The sequence below is a fragment of the Micropterus salmoides genome, unplaced genomic scaffold (genome assembly GCF_014851395.1).
Source record: "Micropterus salmoides isolate LMB-PRFRI ecotype aquatic unplaced genomic scaffold, ASM1485139v1 Ms_hic_scaffold_53, whole genome shotgun sequence".
NCBI lineage: Eukaryota > Metazoa > Chordata > Actinopteri > Centrarchiformes > Centrarchidae > Micropterus > Micropterus salmoides.
The window spans coordinates 1,118-23,361 of record NW_024044271.1 but is presented as its reverse complement, the minus strand read 5'-3'; the positions used below and the strand labels follow the sequence as shown (position 1 = coordinate 23,361).

The following is a 22,244-nucleotide window of genomic DNA, read 5'->3' as shown; positions in this document are numbered from 1 at the left end:
TGTAATTTCAAATTAAGTGATTTTGAATTCGATTTTTTCTGATTAACTGAATAATGAAGTGCTATATTCTTCTACTTCTTAAACTAAAAAAAAAGAAATTAGCTGGTAAATGTATCGTCACAAAGCTGAAAACAGGGCTGTTGTTCTGAGCTCATGAAAAGTTACTTTTTAGAAATACATGGTACATAACAGTGACACTACACACGTGATGATCTTATAGAATATGATGCATTGCCATAGGTTAAACTGCCCAAAAGTTTATACTTGTACTGGAAGTGGATTATTGTCACAGTGTGGTATAAGTACTTTCACTTAAGTAAAGGATCTGAGTACTTCTTCTACCACTGACACATACATAAGCCAACAATGTCCACTGCATGTTGTCCTCACTCCCACCTTCTGCAAAGAGCTGTGCATTCCTTCTCACAACAAATACTGGGGCACCAGGGATTTGACGTGTGTGTGTGTGTGTGTGTGTGTGAGTGAGAGAGAGAGAGAAAGACTGGAGAGAGATGGATAGTTCAATCACCCTACATGAGCATCAGCCAAAACTGGAACAATGTGTTCCCTGTTCGATTTCTCCCCTACCTGCCCCCCATGGTTTGTCTCAACATGATCTGTTGTAACCAAAAGGGCAGAACAACAGACAAACGGGAGAGGGAGGATAAAAAAAAACAACCAGTCTGCTTTCAAGTTTTCAGATGCTTGTTTTAATGAGTTCTGAAATCCCCCAACAACAAAGACTTTAAGCACAGACAAAAGGAGGGGACATTGTTTATTGCACAAGTTTCATACAGAACCACATAGCCTACACACACAGTCATGTATACATTGATGTGCTATAACATTAACACGTTCTCCTGGCTATTTGGCAGTAGGGAACACAAACATTTGGTTTGGCCACAGAGAAAAATACAAAAACAAAATATGAACATTATTTCAGAAATAGATAAATATAATCCATCTGTAATACTTTAATAGTTATTACAGTATTAGATATAGATGATGACATAAATACAGATATAGATTATGACCGTTATGCCATCAGTGACAACACAAGGATGACGAGCAGTTCTTGTACTCATTTGTTATTATAAAAATAAAATGTGCCTGGACCACAGAGATCTCTTAAAGAGTTGCTTAAAGAGTTTAATAGGTTCATAATAGATTAGAACATTTCTCAAGTAGCATTTCGCAACAAGCACAACAGCAAAAGGCACATGAGTGAGAAGTAAAGACAAACCCTGAATGAAACATGGCACCGAAACAGAACTACACTGGAAATGGATTTCAAGAGATTGTGACTCCCAGACTTTTTGGTGGGTGACCTCTTTATAATAAAAGAAGCAGTGCCTACTTGCAACCCCTTATCACAGGGCACATTTTGTGTCTACAAATTGAGATTTCTTGAAACAATTAACATAAATGTGTTTAGCAGAAGATCATTTTTCTTCTTTCCGTCCCAATTAATTATCTCGTGACCCGTCAGCTTTATCTTGTGACCTGTTGGAGGGGTCCTGGACCCCAGGTTGGGGATCATTCATCAGTTGGAGTGAACATATGTAGATGGGAGAATCACAGAGACTGAAATCTGCTCCTAATGTAAACACAAGACAAATAGCCATCCAGTGGTAGGAACCCGGTATAAGGGTATGGCCTGATGAACAGTAATACTTCCACTGAAGGGGAAAAAGAGGTCTGAGGTTACTTTGTCAGTGTCATTGGGTCATTTAGACTCACAGTGAAATACAGCAATAAAACATCTGATTACAGGAAAGAACTTGACACAAGTGTCACAAGTAAACAGCAAATAGTCTCTCAACCATCTAGATATTCAACACATACATCTATAAAGTACAATATGAGTCATAATATTTGCTCAATATTAGGGTACTTTTGCATGTTCTTATGCTGAACACACTTTCATAGAATAACAGGTTTTGCATTTGGCACAGAAATAAAATATCACACTTTACAGAGAAACTATAACGCTGAACTAAATTTGAATCTGCATTGTATAAAAAATAATTAGCATATTACAAATGTAAAATAATTCTCATAAAGGCTTAGTTTTGGAAGTTACTGTAGTTTGTGTGAATGTAAACTGCAACCAGCTGCAGTCTGAGAGCTGTGAATGACTATAAACCAGATAACTTTATGCAAACATTTTGTGTATAAGCAGTCGTCAACATGTTTAAAGGAATCATGTTGTTAAAATATTCAGGTTTTGTTTCACATTTTGAAACAGACATATTTCTAGGATCAAGCATCTTTTTTTCACAATTATTTGGCTATCTTTATAATCACATTTTGTGAAATTGACCCTTGGTCTTGTCAGGTGTCTTGATGCTGAGCTGCATACACTCTAGTTGTCCAGATGTGGGCGACACTGAGCAACATTTCAGGCTTTGATTGTTCTCTGCAGCTCCTGTCTGAGCTCTTTAGCTTCCTGGGTAGCATATGACACTGATCTAAGTTCAGCTCTCTCCGTCTCATCTCGTCTGCAGCTGGTTTTATGATACTGAAGAGGTCTGTGAAACTCAGATCTGTGTCTGATGCCTGGGAAGCAGGATGCCTCTCTATACATCCAGCAGCTCAATCCGTCTTCCAGGCAGTATTCAGGACCTTCACAACCTCCTCATAGATAATGAAAACTATGGCCACATCCAGACACACACGGCCGAGCCGAGGAACTGTCCCTTTATAGAAACTACAGATAGACACAAAGATGGTGGGGTAAATATAAAATATCAGAAAGGCACATTTTATGTTTAATGGTTTATGTCTAACTTTAAAATGTTGGAAATAAGGGTTCTCACTATAACATGTTATCCCCTGGATTTGTGTCCTTTGTAGATCCATAAATAACTCAAAAGTTAAAAAAAGTTAATTGAAAGTATTCTTAAAAATCATCTTCATACAGATTAAAGTAGAATAAAAAACTTTAGGCCAAATCATTAGGTTTCTGGAGGTAGTATTTATATATTTTGATAATGTAGACTGGGGTTGAACTAAAACATACAGGTGTTTCCCCATGTACTAGTAACAACATACCGAGTTCAGTTGAGGCTTGCTGTGATAACAGGGGATAAAAAAAAATAAAAGCCTGCTGTGAGACTAACAATTTAATCCAAAACTAAACTAAAACAAAGTGGAGGTGTACTCACGCTGCCAATCCCTCATTTCTCAGAATCTTTAAGGCACAGTCCAGTGTGCTTTTATATTTGTGGGCTTCCAGACCCTTTGGAAAGACCAGAAAGGCATTGTTATTTCTAATCAATGTCAGTAGGTGGCAACAACTTGACAAGTTTTACTAAAACATAGAAACACCTGCGCTTTACAACGGCCACCATATTATGTACCTGCATCCTTGTCTTGATGACATCTAGTGGGGTGTTTCCAAAGACACTGGCTGCTCCAGCTATGGCTCCAAAGGTTCCAGTCACCAAGGGATTAATAGCTTTATTGGGGTTATCGCCTAGTACAAGGACATAACAGAGGAGTCAATAACAGTAAAGCCTTTAATTTTAGTCCTGTTACTGAACAACTGAACAGGGTATCTAGCTGGTAAGACCTCAGACAACAGATATGTCCCAACTCCATATGAACACTATACAGACAAATACATACAGCCTTATGCACACTGACCTTTGTACCAGTTCTTGAGATAGGTCATCACAAAGAATCGAATAGCTTGGTTGGAGCCTTGTTTAAGAACTGTGGCAGTGAGACCCTGGTATGTCCCTTTTAATCCTGTTAAGGTATAATAAGTAGCCACATTTATTATGATCCTCTTACATTTAGTAAACAACATCATGACTGGATGCTTCACTTTTTTAATTAAGAGGATGTTTTCAGCTGCATTACCCTGGCTGACCAGTAGATGTCAGGTGAATGACATGCATTGAAGCTGGTCTTTACCTTCTGCCTTGATGATGTGTCTTACTCCATGGAAAAAGCCCTTGTATTTGGGGTTGGCTGAAGTCTGGTCATGAATGAATTTAACCTTGGGAGATTAAAACAAAAAAGGAACAAGTTGATCATCACCCAAAATAGAAAATGTTGCTTTACTATTAAAGGGAAGGAAGCCACAAAATGGTGAAAACTGCACAAATGTTTAGTCGGGCCCTCTTTCAAGTAGACTTTCAAATGAGTTCACTAAATGCGCTATATCGAACTACTTTACTGAAAGTACAATTAGCTAAGAAGAGTGCTTCATATCACTGTGTTTTTGCAGCTGTTTTTACAGTTATCTCACAGCGCTTTTCATAAAAGAGCAGGTCTAGACCGTACTCTATGATGCTATTTACAGAAGCCCAACAGTTCCCACCAAGAGCAAGCACTAGGCGACAGAGGCAAGGAAAAACATCCTTTTAAGAGGCAGAAACCTCGAGCAGAACCATGGCTCAGGGTGGGCGGTCATCTGCCTCGACCGGTTGGGGGGGGGGGGGGTGTGTGTGTGTGTGTGTGTGTGTGTGTGTGTGTGTGTGTGTGTGAGAGAGAGAGAGAGAGAGGGGAGGCAGCCTACACAATATACACACAGAGGTACAGACAGTGAAGGTGATGTTGCTATAGACTAAATGAAAAATGGTACAGATATTTATAGTAGTGTTAATGGTAACAGTCGTAATGTTAATGATTATAATAACATAATAATAAATAATTTTGTTTAGGTGGTTATGAATGTCCTGATTTGTTTTAGTAAAACACAAATGTGACAGATGTTATATGTAAATAAGCAATGTGCTTATTTTGTGGATCAAATTTCATATATCTTCCTAGAGAATATGCTTATATACAAATATTACGCACCTTGTGTGCATGACACTGAAAAATCAAACAAATCAAATCAGAAACCTGACCACAGATCAGTCGGTAACATACTTTGACAGTTTCCATGGGACAGACCACCAAAACAGCCTCCATCACCCCGGCTCCAAGCCCACACAGCAGGCCTCTGGTGCTGTCCAGTCGACCGGACTCATCCTTTGCACGATTGCTGAGGAACTCGAACACCCCAAACCTGAGGAACAGAGTCAGCAGGGAATTAAGGGAGAAATTTGCACAGGAAAGGAAGACTGCTGCAAGACAAGTATTTAAAATTATTTTATTACTAAAAGTGGATGACCTTTAAACAGTACATGTCTGCAAAACAGGTCTGTGTGACATGTTAAGATAAGTACTATATGTATTCAACTACACAACTTGGTCAGAGAATCTAAATTTTTAACATGGCAGGCAGGAAGTTGCATGTTTGTTTGTTGTGGTTGTCCCTTTGCTTTTCACTCCTTTGAGGCCAAAAAATTAAGCCATTCTGCAATCTGATTAATGCAGTTTGAATCACCCAAGATCCTCTTCCAGTAAAAGGCTAAAGTAAAAAATAAATAGATGACAATACCGCAGTCAAAGATAATGAGATTCCTTGTATTAAGACATTACCACCACAACTATAGCTTAAGAACAAAGGCCACAGATAGAAAGATAATTATGGTGCTCCTCATCAGCAGAAATCAGATACTAGAGGAGGACGTTTCAACTCCGTTAATCACGGAGTACAAATAAAAGCAAGACGAACTACTGAAAGTGCAGAATGTGCTTAAAATTTTTACTTTATTGTCCTGCCAGCATCCTCATTAAAGATGCACCAATAAAACTGTAGTGTCTCAGTAACCAACGAGTGACCAGCAACAGCTGCAATAGAAGTGTGGTTTGCGTATCTCTGCCATCAGAAAATGTTGTGCCAGCGAGTCCTTTACAAGAAAGGTTATTTATAGATGGAATTGAATTGTGGTGACGGCAGGATGCTGCCCGGTACATTCAGAAAATGGGCGGGGGAGGACAGACACTTGGTCTTGATGAATGCTTTGTTTTCCTCTCAGTCTGCTTGAACCATTTACCTGCCGTCGTCATGGGTCTAATAGAATTCATCTCTTATACTAGACAATTGCGATTGTAGTTTTTTCCATCTGCCTTTCTATCACTGACGATTTTCCGCAGCTCATTAACCTTCCACATCTTTTTCTCTGTCTCACTCCTCACAAAGATTTAGTTTGAGTTCCACACAATTAACCGCCTCCCACTTTCAAGCGGGAACAAACACATAAAAATAAATCCATGTGTCTCTCTTTATGCACACCACTTGCTGACTACAAACAGGTTTTTAGCTTTGGAGAAAATAAAAACTGTACTTCCCTAAAGCTTGCTTCGACTGCACGGAGATGGCAGTGCACTTAATAACTAACCTTGTGAAACAAATGCTATTCATTAAAAGCTGCTGGAGAGAAAAATGCCATTGTCCGGCCTGTTCCTGTGCCAATTTACTCTCTAACCCCCCTATCCATTTAACAAGTAGACTAAACCTTACAGCTGGAATAAGACACATCAGGTTTTGGCCGACATCCACAGTCGGAGATGAGTCAGTCCGGACAGCAGAGTGCTGCCCAATCTTCATTAGTGGGACTTTCTACAAGGTCATTTCTGCTGATGAGAAGAGGAGTTGAAGAAGAAGAAGACAGAAGAGTCAACGGGAGAGGAAATACAAAAGAAAGAAAGAAAGAAAGCAAGCTGGGTAGACAAGGGAGTGGGATGTAAATATGGATGAGGGGCTAAGGTGAGGAAAAGGTCAAAGGCTCTCCTGTCTGTCCCTCTCTCACCTCCCTGACAACCCCTCAGTAGACTGTGTGGCGCATGATGGTGCACAGGCAATCAGTTAATGGGACTGAGGAATAAGAAGGGCAGTGAGGCAAAGGAGTGATAGGAAGGGGGAGGAAAAGAAAAGAATGGATTGAACAAATGATTAGCGGTGGTCAATGGAAAAGTGCCAAGCTATTCTCCATAAATCATTACATTTACACATTTAGCTAATCCCTTTACTCCAAAGCGACTTACAATTGCTATATATGTCAGAGGTCGCACACATCTGGAGCAACTAGAGGTTAAGTGTCTTGCTCAGGGACACATTGGTGGATGTGTCACAGAGGGGAATTGAACCCAGGTCTCTCGCACCAAAGGCATACGTCTTATCCACTGATCCAACACTAATCAATCTAACTGTTCCCATTTCAACAGCTTTGTCTCTCCTCGGTGATGGTGATTAACAATATGGGAAAACAGAAATAAACATATTTCTGCTACGTAAAATGTTGTTTGCCTGTGATCTTTGCTTGTTCTTGTAAATTACTGAATAGTTTCACCTCTAGTATTCAAATAAGACAAAGAAAAATAATCCACATTGTCTGAACAGCACATACCCAAAGACATATGAAAACTCTACAGACGTGTCATGAGCAGATAGAGCTTCCTTTTAAGGGGTCTCAAGCTAAAAAGGGCTAAAAAATGAACAGAATCAAAATGTCTATAACTTGCACACATTTTAAATATACATTGTGTTCTGAAGACAACAGCAGAAAGAGAACATGGCCTAAAACCTCTGTCCTCTCCATGCCATATTTCCTCAGAGAAAACTCACAGAAACAAAACCATTCAAACTCCCTCTGGAAAGGATGCTGACTGACACACTTATATGTGTACACACAAACACTGTACATAAACATACACACATCCATTGACAGAGACACAAGCCTCCCTCTCTGTGCTCCTATTGAGACCATGCCCTGAGTTTGAGTGGCATCTTTGCCTCGCCTGGCTGGGCCTGTCTCTCCATCGTACAGACAGGCTCTACCCTCCAGCATCACACACACACACACACACACACACACACACACACACACACACACACACACACACACACACACACACACACACACACACACACACACACACACACACACACACACACACACACACACAGAGAGAGAGAGAAAGAGGAGGGAAGGAATGAAAGAATGAAACTGTGACAGTAAAAGCGTCTTAGTTTTATGCAGCGCGTATGTGTACGTGTGTGCGCACATGCACTGTAATGTCTGGAGATAAATGTCACTGCTGTGAAAGAATAAGGTAATTATACTGAAGGCTAGTGTGGCATTTATGGCTTGCATTGTGGGTAATAGACTAGAATAATTGGAATGTGTGAGTTAGTGGTTTCAGGTAGAAGATCACGTCTCAACTAAAAGTGTTTTATCCATTTTATCCAGCCTTTGCTGCACACACACTCTACCTTTTGTATTTACATCAGATTACATTTTTCTTAGAAAATTTAAAGTGACAAAAATTTAAAGCAACAAAATAGACTTTAAGAAATGACAATTTTACCACAATATATAGACAGTCTAATTGAGAAGTGAGCGTCAGCTCTGCTGTTACTATTTATTTTAAAAGGTCAAACATCATGGATTAATGACAACTTTTACCTGTGCTAGAGTAAATGTATTAGTCTTCATATACTTAATAATAAGTATATTTCAGAATTGTACTTACCTGACTGCAGATTTGGGTATGGATCCATACAGTAATGAGCTCAGTCCTCTGTACAGTCCTTTGACACCGTGACCCTGTACCGTCTGTTTCACACAGTCACCTGGAGGAAGACACAGACACACAAACGTATATTACAGAATTGACTGCACAGTCCTTTCACATTCAGTGAATTACAAAAACAATACTCACTTTGGACAATTTCTTCTGTAGAAATATGTTTTTGTGATTTGAGTAAACTAACCCTTTTGATAATAACTCAGCCACCATAGTAGCAACTAGGGCTTGACCCGAATATTCGACTATTCCTTCATTGGGTAGGGACTCAATTCTCAATTTTGTCATTCGAATATTCAGGGAGTTGACATGAACCTGAACATCACACCACAGTTCACCTCGAAGAGAAGACAAAATGCCGCAGTCTTCAGCTGTGTGGGAGCCCTTTCAGTTCAGTGAGGACAAGACAAAGGCAGTGTGCCAAGTATGCAATTTAAAACTGGCATTCATTTATTTATTTGCCCTGTGTCATTCAGAATTGAATGACCCTTAAAGAAAAAACATATAAACCAGAACAATTTGTCTTTCACTTTTGGTTCATCAACATCACAAAAGGGAGAATACTAATTTCCCGAAACTTGGTGTTTTTCTTAACTTACTCTTGGAGACCAGTAATCCGTGTTCTGCTATCCAGCCAAATGCACAACTGAGCTGAAAAAGCAACAGCTGTCTTGAGCGCTCATTAGCATGGTCTGCGTTCCTCAGAGCTCTAGCCAACATTAACACATCCTGGGTGTGTGTGTGTACGCTGGTATGCGTGGATGGGGAGTGTGCATGTGTGCAGTGGTCTGTTCTAAGTCATAAAAACAAGCACAGTGACAGCCTGCCAGATTTCCTAATGTACCTGGGGATGATGGGTAATTAGATAATGAGCTCCTGAGAGAGGCAGAGAGATAGAATGACGAACAGAATATAGAGACAGACAGAGGAATACATGTATGTATTTTGTCTTCAATTGTCTTGTTGTTTTATTGTGATTTTACTGTGTCTATTCATGTTTTTAATGCTGTCTCACTGAAAAAAAGTTCCTCTTGTTGGAAAAAAAAATAAAAAATCTGAACTGAACTTCTTTCAGCAAAAACAGAGCTTTTTGGTTTCTCCTCGACTTATGCCGATTTTTGTTCAGACAACACTACTACAAGTTAGATTTTATTAAATTTAAAGAAGAACAATCAACTGAAAAGGATATTGTTTTATATCATTGCTGGGTGTTTGAACTGGCAAATATTTGATATTAAATTAGGTTAAGGTCCACTGTTTTTCTCACATTTTCTCACACACATGATACTCACCTATTCCTCTGTATTTGGGTGGATTGGCCTTCTCATCCAGTTGCAGCTGAGTCTTGACATACTCGGTGGGGAAGGTGATGCAGATCTCTATGCCCCCTGCAATTCCACCTGAAAAACACAAGCAAAGGCATAAATTAACCTGGAACTGATCAAAAAGGAAATGTTTAAGGAAAATTAAACATTTTCTTTCTGGTCAGGCAGCTTTGTTAACATTCTGCATACCATGTCTGCCTTGCTGCAGCCTAACCAAAGCCTGATTCAGTGCCCAGTCGCCCTTATGAAGTGCAAGGAGGTGCCATTACATCATGGATCATTACAATGACACCACAAATGGCTTTCTCTCCATAAACATTAAAAGCACTGCTGCCAAGGAAGGAAGAGTAACAAGCCGCACAAAGATAAATCAACTGTTTCTGCTATGGTTAAACTACACAGCGACTGTGCTGTATGAGAGGAATGAACAGAAATTCAACACAAGAGAAAGTTGAATTTAGCTGCCTCTCAAATATTCTGTACCATATCTTTAGTGTATGATTGCAGAGAAGAAAATAAACAGAAAGAAAGAAATTAAATGAACAAATGAACGTGTGAGTGACTACAGTTGATGAGTTCAGTAGATGAGGACAAGTGTCCAAAAGCGAGGCTAATGCACAACACGGATGAGTCACGAGGGAAGGAGGGGAGGATGGAGAGAGGGCTGACATTAATTAAATTATCCGCTCAGCCTGCAGGGAGGGGATCCATTACCCAGGCCAAGACCCTCCATTAAGTCAATGACACAGACACGCACAGTTACACTGTGCAAGGGAGAAACACACACATCACAGAGTTACACAGAACCATGCCCCCACCCCAAATAAAATAAATTCACAAACTAAAATACTTCATCCGGTTAATTATGAGAAGCATTTTACTGTACAGTATTTGTGCCAAGTTAGGAAACAGAGACCACAATAAACCAACGAATGGGAAGCAAAACACGTAAATGTCTGTCTTTCGCATGAAATGTCAAGATGTGGTTTAAACAGGAAGTGGTTGTGTTTGTCTGTTTCTGGGAATTACCAGTTGTGATCAGATGTTAATATGTAATATGTAAGATTTACTGAAAAAAAACTTTTACCTTGGATGCTCAGAAGCCTATCTTCACAACCTAGAATGTTAAACTGTCCATCTTAAATATATTTTAAGTATTATTATAGTATCCTTCAAATTGTTCACATTTTTGTATGTAGAAAAATTAGACAATCCAGTTGAAGATTGGTGCAGTCTATGTTTGCACTTTGTTCCCACTCTCTCAGTGTTTGATCTGTGGGGTGTTTACTGTGTCCAAAGTCAGAAATGTTCAAATCCCACACTTTAAGAGCTTTAACCAAGGGATTTATTAGATTATTGAGTCCTAAAGTCTTATTTTCTTAACACAAGAATGAGATTTTTCCACCTGATTCCATTATAAGTCTTGAAGGTTGAATCTCCGCTAACCCTAACTCTGTTCTTTCACTTATAAACATGCTTACTTGTCATTTAGCTCTGCAGTTTGGCACGCCTCACATGTCACTGCTGCCAACACGACCTTTATCACTGTGTCACCTACAAGCAGAGCCTCCACTAAAGATAAAAACATATATTTAACCCTGGAAATACATTTCAGGACTATGAGCAGTTGACATTGCAGAGCAAACTAAATACCCAAAAAAGCCTCTGAATCATCTCTTTATCTACATCTCCTTTTATTTGAGTGGGCCTGATTTAATAAAGTAAATCAATAAGGGAAAATAGCTTTTACTTAAGGCTGCACAATTATCTAATGTACCCATTTATCTCTCCATATAATTATATTGGGAACACATTTTGACATGTAAATCAATGATATGTTAAAATTTACACCAAAATGTGTCACAGCATAATTTTTTAAATACCTGAGAATGTATTTTTCTGGACAACTGTAGTATTGTATTTTATTTTGGTCAGCCAAAACATTATACAGCAATTTATTTTATTCAATATGATGAACATGATTTTGTAGCTTATGAGTCGAGTATTTCAGTCAATATCAGCACGTCATTGAGATAAAGCTGTGATGACTGACACAATAATTAAGTGTTTATCATTGTCATTGATTCACCTGATCAGCACATTTCATAAAAACTGTGAGCATGACTAAGCTGAATCATAACATTCATGTGATCTCTCTCTCACACACACACACAGAAACTTTAATCACCAGGCCAGTGAGCTGTAATTCTTCTAATCCTGGTGGAGTGGTAAGTAAATGTTAGCCAGCTGAGACAGAAATTGCATGAGCTTTACCATGCTCCATTCCAGCCGTCCTGACTTGGGATCAGTGGGTCAGTGTGTCTTGGGAAAGAAGAAACCGTAAAGCTCATTCATCGGTTTTCTGCCAAGACAGCACTGCATGAGAAAACCAACCAGCAACGACCCAGCAACAGATACATGCAACAGCACACATGATCAATCCTCATCAGACACACAGTGCCTATGGAGGAGAAGTCATTTTAGTAGACTAGTTCCAGACCATTTCGCAGCCTACATCCAAAACACACACACTTATAGGTGACACCCTTAATGACTCCTGTGTAGCTGCCAAACATGGATTACATGAGCAAAATGGCCATTAATCTTGATCTTCACAGGCTCGCTCTCCTCTCCTGTTGTTAATTTTTCTCTCAGCGGCACCTTGCTTCCTCTCTCCTCATGCCCAGGCTGCTCATCTCCACAGTGTCATAAAATCAATGCATCCACATAGATCTCTGACACTTACTATAACGCAAAAAGAAATGGAAATGGAGTGATATTCAGAAACCAGAGGTGGTGAAAAACAGGTAGTACCTGATACAAATCTGCTTCTATGACTCTTAGAGAATTGAAACTTAAAAGCCACGCAGCCGTTTAAATAAATTAAACATGGACTTCATATACTGATAAACTGAAACACCTTGCTCAGACAAGGTCAATTATTAATTTAATCAACACCATTCAGACTTCACAGCTTGGCCCCAGCTCATATTTCTGCCAAACGACTTACAGTGGGTACGGAAAGTATTCAGACCCCTTTAAATTTTTCACTCTTTGTTTCATTGCAGCCATTTTCCAAAAATCAAAAAAGTTCATTTTATTTCTCAGTAATGTACACTCAGCACCCCATCTTGACAGAAAAAAACAGAAATGTAGAAATTTTTGCAAATTTATTAAAAAAGAAAAACTGAAATATCACATGGTCATAAGTATTCAGACCCTTTGCCGTGACACTCATATTTAACTCAGGTGCTGTCTATTTCTTCTGATCATCCTTGAGATGGTTCTACAACTTCATTTGAGTCCAGCTGTGTTTGATTATACTGATTGGACTTGATTAGGAAAGCCACACACCTGTCTATATAAGACCTTACAGCTCACAGTGCATGTCAGAGCAAATGAGAATCATGAGGTCAAAGGAACTGCCTGAAGAGCTCAGAGACAGAATTGTGGCAAGGCACAGATCTGGCCAAGGTTACAAAAAAATTTCTGCTGCACTTAAGGTTCCTAAGAGCACAGTGGCCTCCATAATCCTCAAATGGAAGACATTTGGGACGACCAGAACCCTTCCTAGAGCTGGCCGTCCGGCCAAACTGAGCTATCGGGGGAGAAGAGCCTTGGTGAGAGAGGTAAAGAAGAACCCAAAGGTCACTGTGGCTGAGCTCCAGAGATGCAGTCGGGAGATGGGAGAAAGTTGTAGTAAGTCAACCATCACTGCAGCAATCCACCAGTCGGGGCTTTATGGCAGAGTGGCCCGACGGAAGCCTCTCCTCAGTGCAAGACACATGAAAGCCTGCATGGAGTTTGCTAAAAAACACCTGAAGGACTCGAAGATGGTGATAAATAAGATCCTCTGGTCTGATGAGACCAAGATAGAACTTTTTGGCCTTAATTCTAAGCGGTTTGTGTGGAGAAAACCATGCACTGCTCATCACCTGTCCAATACAGTCTCAACAGTGAAGCATGGTGGTGGCAGCATCATGCTGTGGGGGTGTTTTTCAGCTGCAGGGACAGGACGACTGGTTGCAATCGAGGGAAAGATGAATGCGGCCAAGTACAGGGATATCCTGGACGAAAACCTTTTCCAGAGTGCTCTGGACCTCAGACTGGGCCGAAGGTTTACCTTCCAACAAGACAATGACCCTAAGCACACCGCTAAAATAACGAAGGAGTGGCTTCACAACAACTCCGTGGCTGTTCTTGAATGGCCCAGCCAGAGCCCTGACCCAATTGAGCATCTCTGGAGAGACCTGAAAATGGCTGTCCACCAACGTTTACCATCCAACCTGACAGAACTGGAGAGGATCTGCAAGGAGGAATGGCAGAGGATACCCAAATCCAGATGTGAAAAACTTGTTGCATCTTTCCCAAAACGACTCATGGCTGTATTAGATCAAAAGGGTGCTTCTACTAAATACTGAGCAAAGGGTCTGAATACTTATGACCATGTGATATTTCAGTTTTTCTTTTTTAATAAATTTGCAACAATTTCTACATTTCTGTTTTTTTCTGTCAAGATGGGGTGCTGAGTGTACATTACTGAGAAATAAAATGAACTTTTTTGATTTTTGGAAAATGGCTGCAATGAAACAAAGAGTGAAAAATTTAAAGGGGTCTGAATACTTTCCGTACCCACTGTATATAGTGGCCAAAGGCATGTTGACCTGCAATAATCACACCTATATGCGAATTTTGAACAGATCATTCCAGAACCAAAGGCACTGAAATGCTGCTATACCAGCCTCTCTCTTCTGGAAAGGCTTTCCACAGATGTTGAACCTGGATTTATTCCCATTCAGACACAAGAATGTTAGTGAAGTCAGCCACTGATGCTGGGTGATAAGGCCTGGCTCACAGTCAGCAAATTCATCGCAAAGCTGTTTGATGGTGCTGAGGTTTGGGATCCAATCAATACTTCCATACCATACTTGGAAAATCATTGCGTTCATGGACCTGGCTTTGTGCACGGGGGCATTGTTACGGTCACACATTACCTGCTGGTGGCGCTAGATGAAAGCTGGCGATCACCAAAGTTATTAGGATTTATCCTTTGGGCACTATGGATATTTTTTATCAATTTTCTTGGCAATCCATCCAATAATTGTCGAGAAATTTCCCACAAAAAAAGGCTTCTACTGGTGGCACTAGTGGAAAAGTCAATGATCACCAAAGTGAGCAGGACCATCCTCTGGGGACCATGAATGCCTGTAGGTTTCACTGCAATCATCTTCAAATAGCTTCTCAACTGTCAAATCTTCACAAATGAGAAGCTGAAAGTATAGTGTAAACATTACTTAAACAATGAATCCATTACCAAAGTAGTTGTTGATTGACGTGATCAGTTAATCAAGTAAACATTTCAGCTCCGCATACTTTTTAAAACACATTCTGTATGTGTGCTCATTCATAGAAATATTCATGAATGCAAGATGCAAACACAAATTCAGAGACACTTTTTTTGCAGTACAGAGAGGAAGCCAGGTGAGCAGGCAGGCAGGCAGCCAGCTGTCAGGGAGGAAGTCTCTGAAATCCTGTACTGCCTGCTTCTGTGACTCTAATGAGGCCTCTGAAACATCTGGAGCACTAAGAAACTTCCTTTAACTTAGGAAGTAGTGACAGTCTGTCGTGGTCTTTGAGTGTGGCAGGTTCTAAACATATTAGAAGCCCCAATTTTTACTTCAAAATAAAAATTTTTTATCCTGATGCCTTGTTGAATGGCTGTGGATGTTTTGTTACAGCACTGATGCAGTGAAACCTAAAGCTAAGAGTCATCCGGCGTTCAATTCAGACAGTAAAACTCACCCAAGTCAACAATGTGTATCTACATGTGTTTGTACTTGCGTGTATGTGAATCTGCCAGCAAATTAATAAGCAGTTTTGCAGCAGAATCTATCTATTATTCACCAGATGTTCTTTATTTGGATTATTAGATTTTCACTTTAAATTCTCTGCGGTCTGAGGAAAAAGATGCTATCATGTCCGTATCTCCAGTCCAAACAGAACATAGCCAGAGGACTGATGTACTTCAAACATGAGGTGTCCTATTAATAGAACCGTAATATTTCTGTTTATGTTCAAGCAAAACATGAAAAGAATTATTCATCTGACGTCTGGCCTTTTAGGCTTCCGCTGTCCTGAACAACACTCCCTAATGCTACGCTGATGCTTAATTACAGGAGGGATGTTGATTAATTTTACATGGCAAGTTTTTTAACTACTTCCAACCCTGCAGCATGCAGATTGTACACTGCTTTACATTACAACTACGCACACATGTACAGCTGTGGACAGGGCTGCCAGGCTCTTTAAAGTTGATTGACAAAGCGAGTGGGCTTTACATTACTTACATAATTTTTGATTACCTACCTTAATTGACGACCCATCAGCCATTGGTTAACGTTACTACTACAGCATCAAAGTCAACTTGCAAAGGTTTGAAATGAGCTTGTAATCCTCAGAGTGTTTATTCAGTCTGCTTTCTGATTGTGCTCAAGTTACACTATAACATGCTCATGCAGTTATCAGCATTTGAAAAGTCTTCTTTGTTTGGTACATTCAAGGAAGCTCTGACATCTAAGATTCAAGCATTAAATGCCATCAAGGATTTTTGTGTAAACTATACTGTCAAAGTTTCAAACACCCTAAACAAATATTAGATAAACATAAAAGTGGCTAGAATCAATATTTTTATATCAATAGTGCATCACATAACTATATGTATGTGAAAGGGGTCACTCATAGAAGACCGATAAAAGTTAGCGACTAGTTGTGAACATAGTGGAACATTTAGCAGCAACAGAGACAGATGTTTCCCTCAGAACTACATAGCCCCATCGCTCATTGTAACAAGCCAATTAATCGAGGCCTTATTGTTGAGCAACCATCTGTCTGAGACGTCAAAGTGTTTATGAACCCAACAAGGTAATTACTTGGAAATGAATTACCCTGCTTTGATCATTTAACTGACAAAAATTTACAGCAACTAGATGTTAACTATGATCAATATACTCAAACAAGTTTTAAGTCTCTACAAGTTAATATCTTAACATTAGAGAAAGTAATTAAAACCAGTGGCTGAAATCAATCTAAAACTTCAAGAAAATAGTGAACAAAATGCTCAGTATGTGCGATTTGTAATTACTGTAATGGATCTCCTAGACATTCCCAAATGCAATTGGAAAAATAGACTGAAAATGTAATATTTAGCTGACATATAAGCCTACTGTATTTTAATTTGCAGCACTAATTTCTACGCTGCTACATGTTGTGTCCATGGCTGCATTATACCAACATCTAGCATCTAGCTGACAGGCTGTTACAGGGGGGCTGGTTGGGGGGTGGACAGTGGAACGAACTGTGATTTATTATCTTGCCTCCCGGTAGTTTGGGTCTGCGAGCCAGAACAGCAGAGGGGAGGTGACTGCGTGCGTCACCTGTGACGTGAGGAAACGGGGAGTAAGCGCACAGTTTGACGAGCCCTTTGAGCCTGAGAGGAGACAACCACTCAGAAAACCTAACTGGCTGCCCTGAGGCTGAAGAGAGGAAGAGAGACGGAGGAGAGGCAAAGAAGGAAAGGAGAGCAGGAAAAGTGACAGAAAAACTACGTGTGTCTCAGTGGAAAGTCCAATCTATCATGGAATCAAGATTGAATTTTGTGGTGTTAAATCCGCCACTCTGCTTTTCAGACTCTGCTCAGAAGGCTCATACATGAAAGCCACAAAAAAATGTATGAATGCACAGCAGCCAGCAAAACAGGACCAGAGACCCATTTAGACTGCTCTCTCTGCTTCAGGCCTTTTACAGATAAAACTCTGCCTCTTTCCGTGTCTTAACTTCAGTCATGTGCACCCTTCCTCCCCAACCACTGTCTATGTGAGCTCTCTAATCCATTAAGCTTTGACCTTCTACTTCTTGCTTTGTCTACTTAGAGCCTTCGGGCATGTACATGAGGCTCGCTCTCTCCACACAGACATACTGCTAACCATAACAGATAAATCTAAAACAGCATTAGCATGTCACACTGGGAGAGGTGTCAATTGGATTTATGAACTGCCATAGCTGAGTGAGAAGAATGTGTATCCTGATGCTGTAAAGCATCAGTTATGGTTTGTGATGGACGATATCTCAGGTCAGACTCAAAGTGACAGTTTATCTACCGCTGAGTCATCCCAGTGATGCTCTGAACATGTACTTTCATCAAACTACACATGCTGGCAAAAAAATCCTTTGAATCTATACATTGAATTGATCAATTGTTTCTTGACAGTGAGGCCGGGAGGAGTCGGGGGGGGGGGGGGGGGGGGGGCAGAGTTAAGACAGAGAGAGTGCTGCTGTTGCAAAACAGGACAGACAAGCTTGAGATGAGCTAAACGACACAGCTAGGGGAAGAGGGAGTAACACTGGGCCATATCCAGTCACTCAGGCTGCACAGGGCTGATGGGGGATGGGGAAGGTCTCACCACGGCAACATTTCCATTTCTCAGTGGCTGACAGGACGACGCGAGTCTAGAGGAGATTTTTCCTCCTCTTCTCACTCCTCTTACCACAAAATCATTAACTCTACACGTTTTTAAATGTCATAATGCTATTTGAATTGTTTTGATATACCATTTTGTTAGTCGTGGTAGTGAATATCAGTTCTTAGTGGATAACAAGCTCCAAAGTACAGGAAAAGTACCTTAACATAAATGGTATATGTTGCTTGCTATGTTGGCAGTGTAAATTTATCCATCCATCCATCATCAACCGCTTATCCTGCATACAGGGTCGTGGGGGGGGCTGGAGCCAATCCCAGCTGACTTCGGGCGCAAGGCGGGGTACACCCTGGACAGGTCGCCAGTCCATCGCAGGGCCACACATAGACGAACAACCACTCACGCTCACACCTAAGGACAATTTAGGGTAACCAATCAACCTAGCCTGCATGTTTTTGGACGGTGGGAGGAAGCCGGAGCACCCGGAGAGAACCCACGCAGACACGGGGAGAACATGCAAAATCCACACAGAAAGGCCGGGGTTTGAACCCACGACCTTCTTGCTGTGAGGCGACAGTGCTAACCACAGCAACCACAAGATTTGCTGGTTTCAGCTTCTCAAATGTGACATTTAATGCTTTTCATTATAAATATGATAGTAAATAAATATTTCTAAATATTTTAACTGTTGGCCAGGTAAACAATCAATTTGAAGATGTTACCTTGGGCAGTGGAAGGTTACCATGAGCATTTTCACTGCTTTCTGACATTTTCCAGCCATAATAATTCATCGATTGATCAAATTTTAAACTTTTAATCCTCAATCAAAAGGAATTCATTAAAAAAAAAAAAAGGTTAAATATTCAGCATGTAACCGTTGCCAGAGAACAAGGCTTAAATCTACTGAGTGCTGCCAAATACCAGCATGTAGCCTTAATACAGGAGCAGCTCTGAGAGGCTCTTCATCAACTGGAGCTGCAGCTCCCTGATCAGCAACCCCGGGGTCGAGGGTCGAGGGTTCAGGGTTGTGTGTGTGTGTGTGGTGTGTGGGGGGGGGGGGGGGGGGGGGGGGGGGGAGTTTCTGAACCTCTGTGGGAATAAACCGATCACAGAAATGGCTAAAACAAGCCTGACTGAAGAAGTGCTGAACCTATAAGTCAATTTATTGATATATATTAAAATGTTCAAGATTGATTAACAATTTTAATCATTTGTCAAGGAAAAATATAAAACCTATGCTGGTCACAGCTTCAGTGCAATTCCTTCCATTGCGGGAATAAATTTAGCACCTGCCACCTGCCAGATAGAAGGTAAATGTTGGTCGTGGCAGGTAACAATTTCAGGTCAGCTGCCACCATGGCAGAGAGGTTTGTCGTATAATAAATGTTGTCATTAATGTCATTAATAAATGTTTTTTTAAAAGCAATTCTTAAATTAAGATAATATTCAGGTATTAAGGTCATGTGATATATTCCATATTCCTAATGTCAGGTACCACTGACACAGTGTTTACAATTCTATAGTGTCTACATAGATTTACCGTCATAGTCGTACTGGCCATCATGGCTGGTAGAAATGACCTTCGGTGACCTGCCACAGTGGCAGGTGAGTTAAAAATCTTAATTTCAGGCCTTTCTTTCATTCCTCCGTTTCTGATCAATATATAATAAATAATTTTGTAGGTTTTGGTTGCTAATCAAACTAAAAACAATTTATACTTTGACATTTCATGGACTACATGGTTAATCCATTATTCCAAATCTAATCAATAGATCAACAGTTTAAAAAAAAAAAACAAAAAAAACAAACAGCAGAGAATAAAGTACTATATTTTCTTGTAGCTTCAGTCACAGTATAAAAGACCAAAACTGACAGAACATCATTTAAATCTGAGAACCACAAGGTCCATTTAGAAGCTGTTCAGGGAGTTTTCAATCTTATCACATGATCTTCATCAGGAGATGGATTCCCGCCCAGTTCTGGACAAGTGCTCAGAAAAACCTTCTTGACCACATGACCACTGAGCAAAAACAATCTGCTAAAGATCAGGAGATATGATCAACCAGTAAAAGGTGTATCTTATGTTGCATTCTCTCAGTCATCTGATTTACTTCTGATCACCACATAACTGAGACATGTTTTGAATGGCTCAAGTGTATTGAGTGTCCTCTACACTGCTGCATGCAGCAGTCTGCTGGAACAGCATTATGTAAAGTGCACTAGAGGTGATCTGTAGATTAGAAGGATAAAATCACATCAGTGCACCAGGTAAGATGTGACTGTGACAGGACAAGACAGGAAGAAAATTGCGGTCTTCTTCGGCACTGAGCTCTCCAGACAATTTCTCTTTTACAACTGGGGTCAGCACGGTTTGACTGCAAGTGGCAAAAGTCGGTGGAAAATGTAGTGACTCGTTCGTTGTCCATCTTAACATATTGCAGCTCACACACACTCTTTGAAGCTCAACTAACTTCAACCTTTTAACTCCCAAAGCATAAAGTGAAACGTCATTCAGCAGAGAAACGCCTCGTTTGTTATCGCTGCAACAAAATGCCCCCAAGATAAATTATTGTATGGCGTGGGAATCCTTTTTGCAGTCTACTTGGTAACATGCGTTATTTTTAGTTACTCATTTACTTTTTTGACTACAGGCAGCTTTCTTTAACTTGTGTCGTTTTAACGATTTGCTGTTTAGTATTTATTTTAGTGTTACCGCACCAGAAACAAACTTACAGAGTGAACCTGACATGTCGCCGAATAATCAAATATTGTTTAACTGTGACTTCATTGTAACTCGGATAACCAGCAACATTTTATAGTCTACTACAACAAATTATAATAAACTTACCTGCCAGAATCGCCTTTCCCGGGTGAGTTAATTTCGCTTTCCCCGCTGGCGCCGCTGCCGCCAGACATCGCGGTCTGGGAATAGGGCTGATAAATGTGCCTTTATCCTGCATAATGACCAGAAAATACACAGTAAAATCTACAAGAGCTTGTAGTCTGATGATATTTACTTCCAAGTACGTAGCTTGCAAATTCTGCTCAAATAGGAGTGGAGCGCGCAACACATGGACGACTGCTGTGCGCTCTCCTGGAGGCGGGTGATCCCGGACGCGTTGAGAGACTCCAGCCGGTCTCTCGTGACAGTGGCCGGATACTGGGACTGTCAAGAAAGTTGGAGTGTTCAATGTCGGATATCTGTATTTGTAACCACGGTAACGCTGTGTCACGACAGTAGTGCGTAAGAGAGCAAAGCAGACCGGAAGTAAGCAGGGGCGGACAAAGTGTTGTGTCCGTATCCTGCGGCCGCGTGGAACTTGGCAATTTATCCGTACAGCGAGTGAACTTAAACCACCACCGAACCTGTAGGTGGACAGGTGTCAGTGGTGACACTTAGTGCTTAAATGAGCTCAGGGTGAGAGGAGTCCGGCCAGCCACCCTTGTTCCACATCAAAAGGGCGGGGCGCAGCCTCTGTGTCTTTGCATGAATGCAGCTCAGCGAGGATAAATGAAGTCGGGTTCCCCTTTACGCGTCCCCCCAGCAGCGGCGGCGGCGGCAATAGGTCCAAACAGCCAACCGCACCCTCTCCAAACAAAGAGGCTGCAGCTCCCACAGTCAGAAACCATCAATCAGGTTCGTAGGAGCTTGGTTACCAAAAGAGTCAGTCTGGGTCCTGCAAGGGGTGGAACTAAGGAAAAAGCCCTGGTAGTCCACAGCTGAAAACCCCCGCTCCATCAACAATAGGCGGAGCCCTTCAGAGAGCTTGTAAATCCTTCTCCTGATGTGATTGACTTTTTAAATAATGCACTAACACCACTGTGTGTAAACTTTATTCCTCTTTCTGTATGCATGACGTGTGCAGCTCAGGTTTCTTTATCCTGCCTTGACAAATCCAAAGTTGGCACCACGGTGGGGAAGAGCTCAGTGTATCATACAGGGACTGCCTGACAGCACAGGGAGTAAAAATAAATTCAACTGTCACCACTTCTAGCAGCCTTGTCAAGACTTTGC

At 40.8% G+C, this 22,244-nt stretch overlaps 1 protein-coding gene across 1 annotated transcript; it reads right to left on the bottom strand.

The window, feature by feature from the left end:
- Positions 1–691: 691 nt before the first annotated feature.
- LOC119889548 (tricarboxylate transport protein B, mitochondrial-like) lies at positions 692–21,366 on the bottom strand. Its single transcript, XM_038700420.1, has 9 exons — positions 21,078–21,366; positions 9,723–9,830; positions 8,377–8,476; positions 4,885–5,023; positions 3,922–4,006; positions 3,649–3,753; positions 3,363–3,478; positions 3,168–3,241; positions 692–2,710 (listed from the first exon to the last, which is right to left on the bottom strand). Exons 1-9 carry the CDS (start codon positions 21,187–21,189, stop codon positions 2,596–2,598), a joined length of 954 nt encoding a protein of 317 aa, XP_038556348.1. The 5' UTR covers positions 21,190–21,366; the 3' UTR covers positions 692–2,595.
- Between the last annotated feature and the right edge of the window lie 878 nt (positions 21,367–22,244).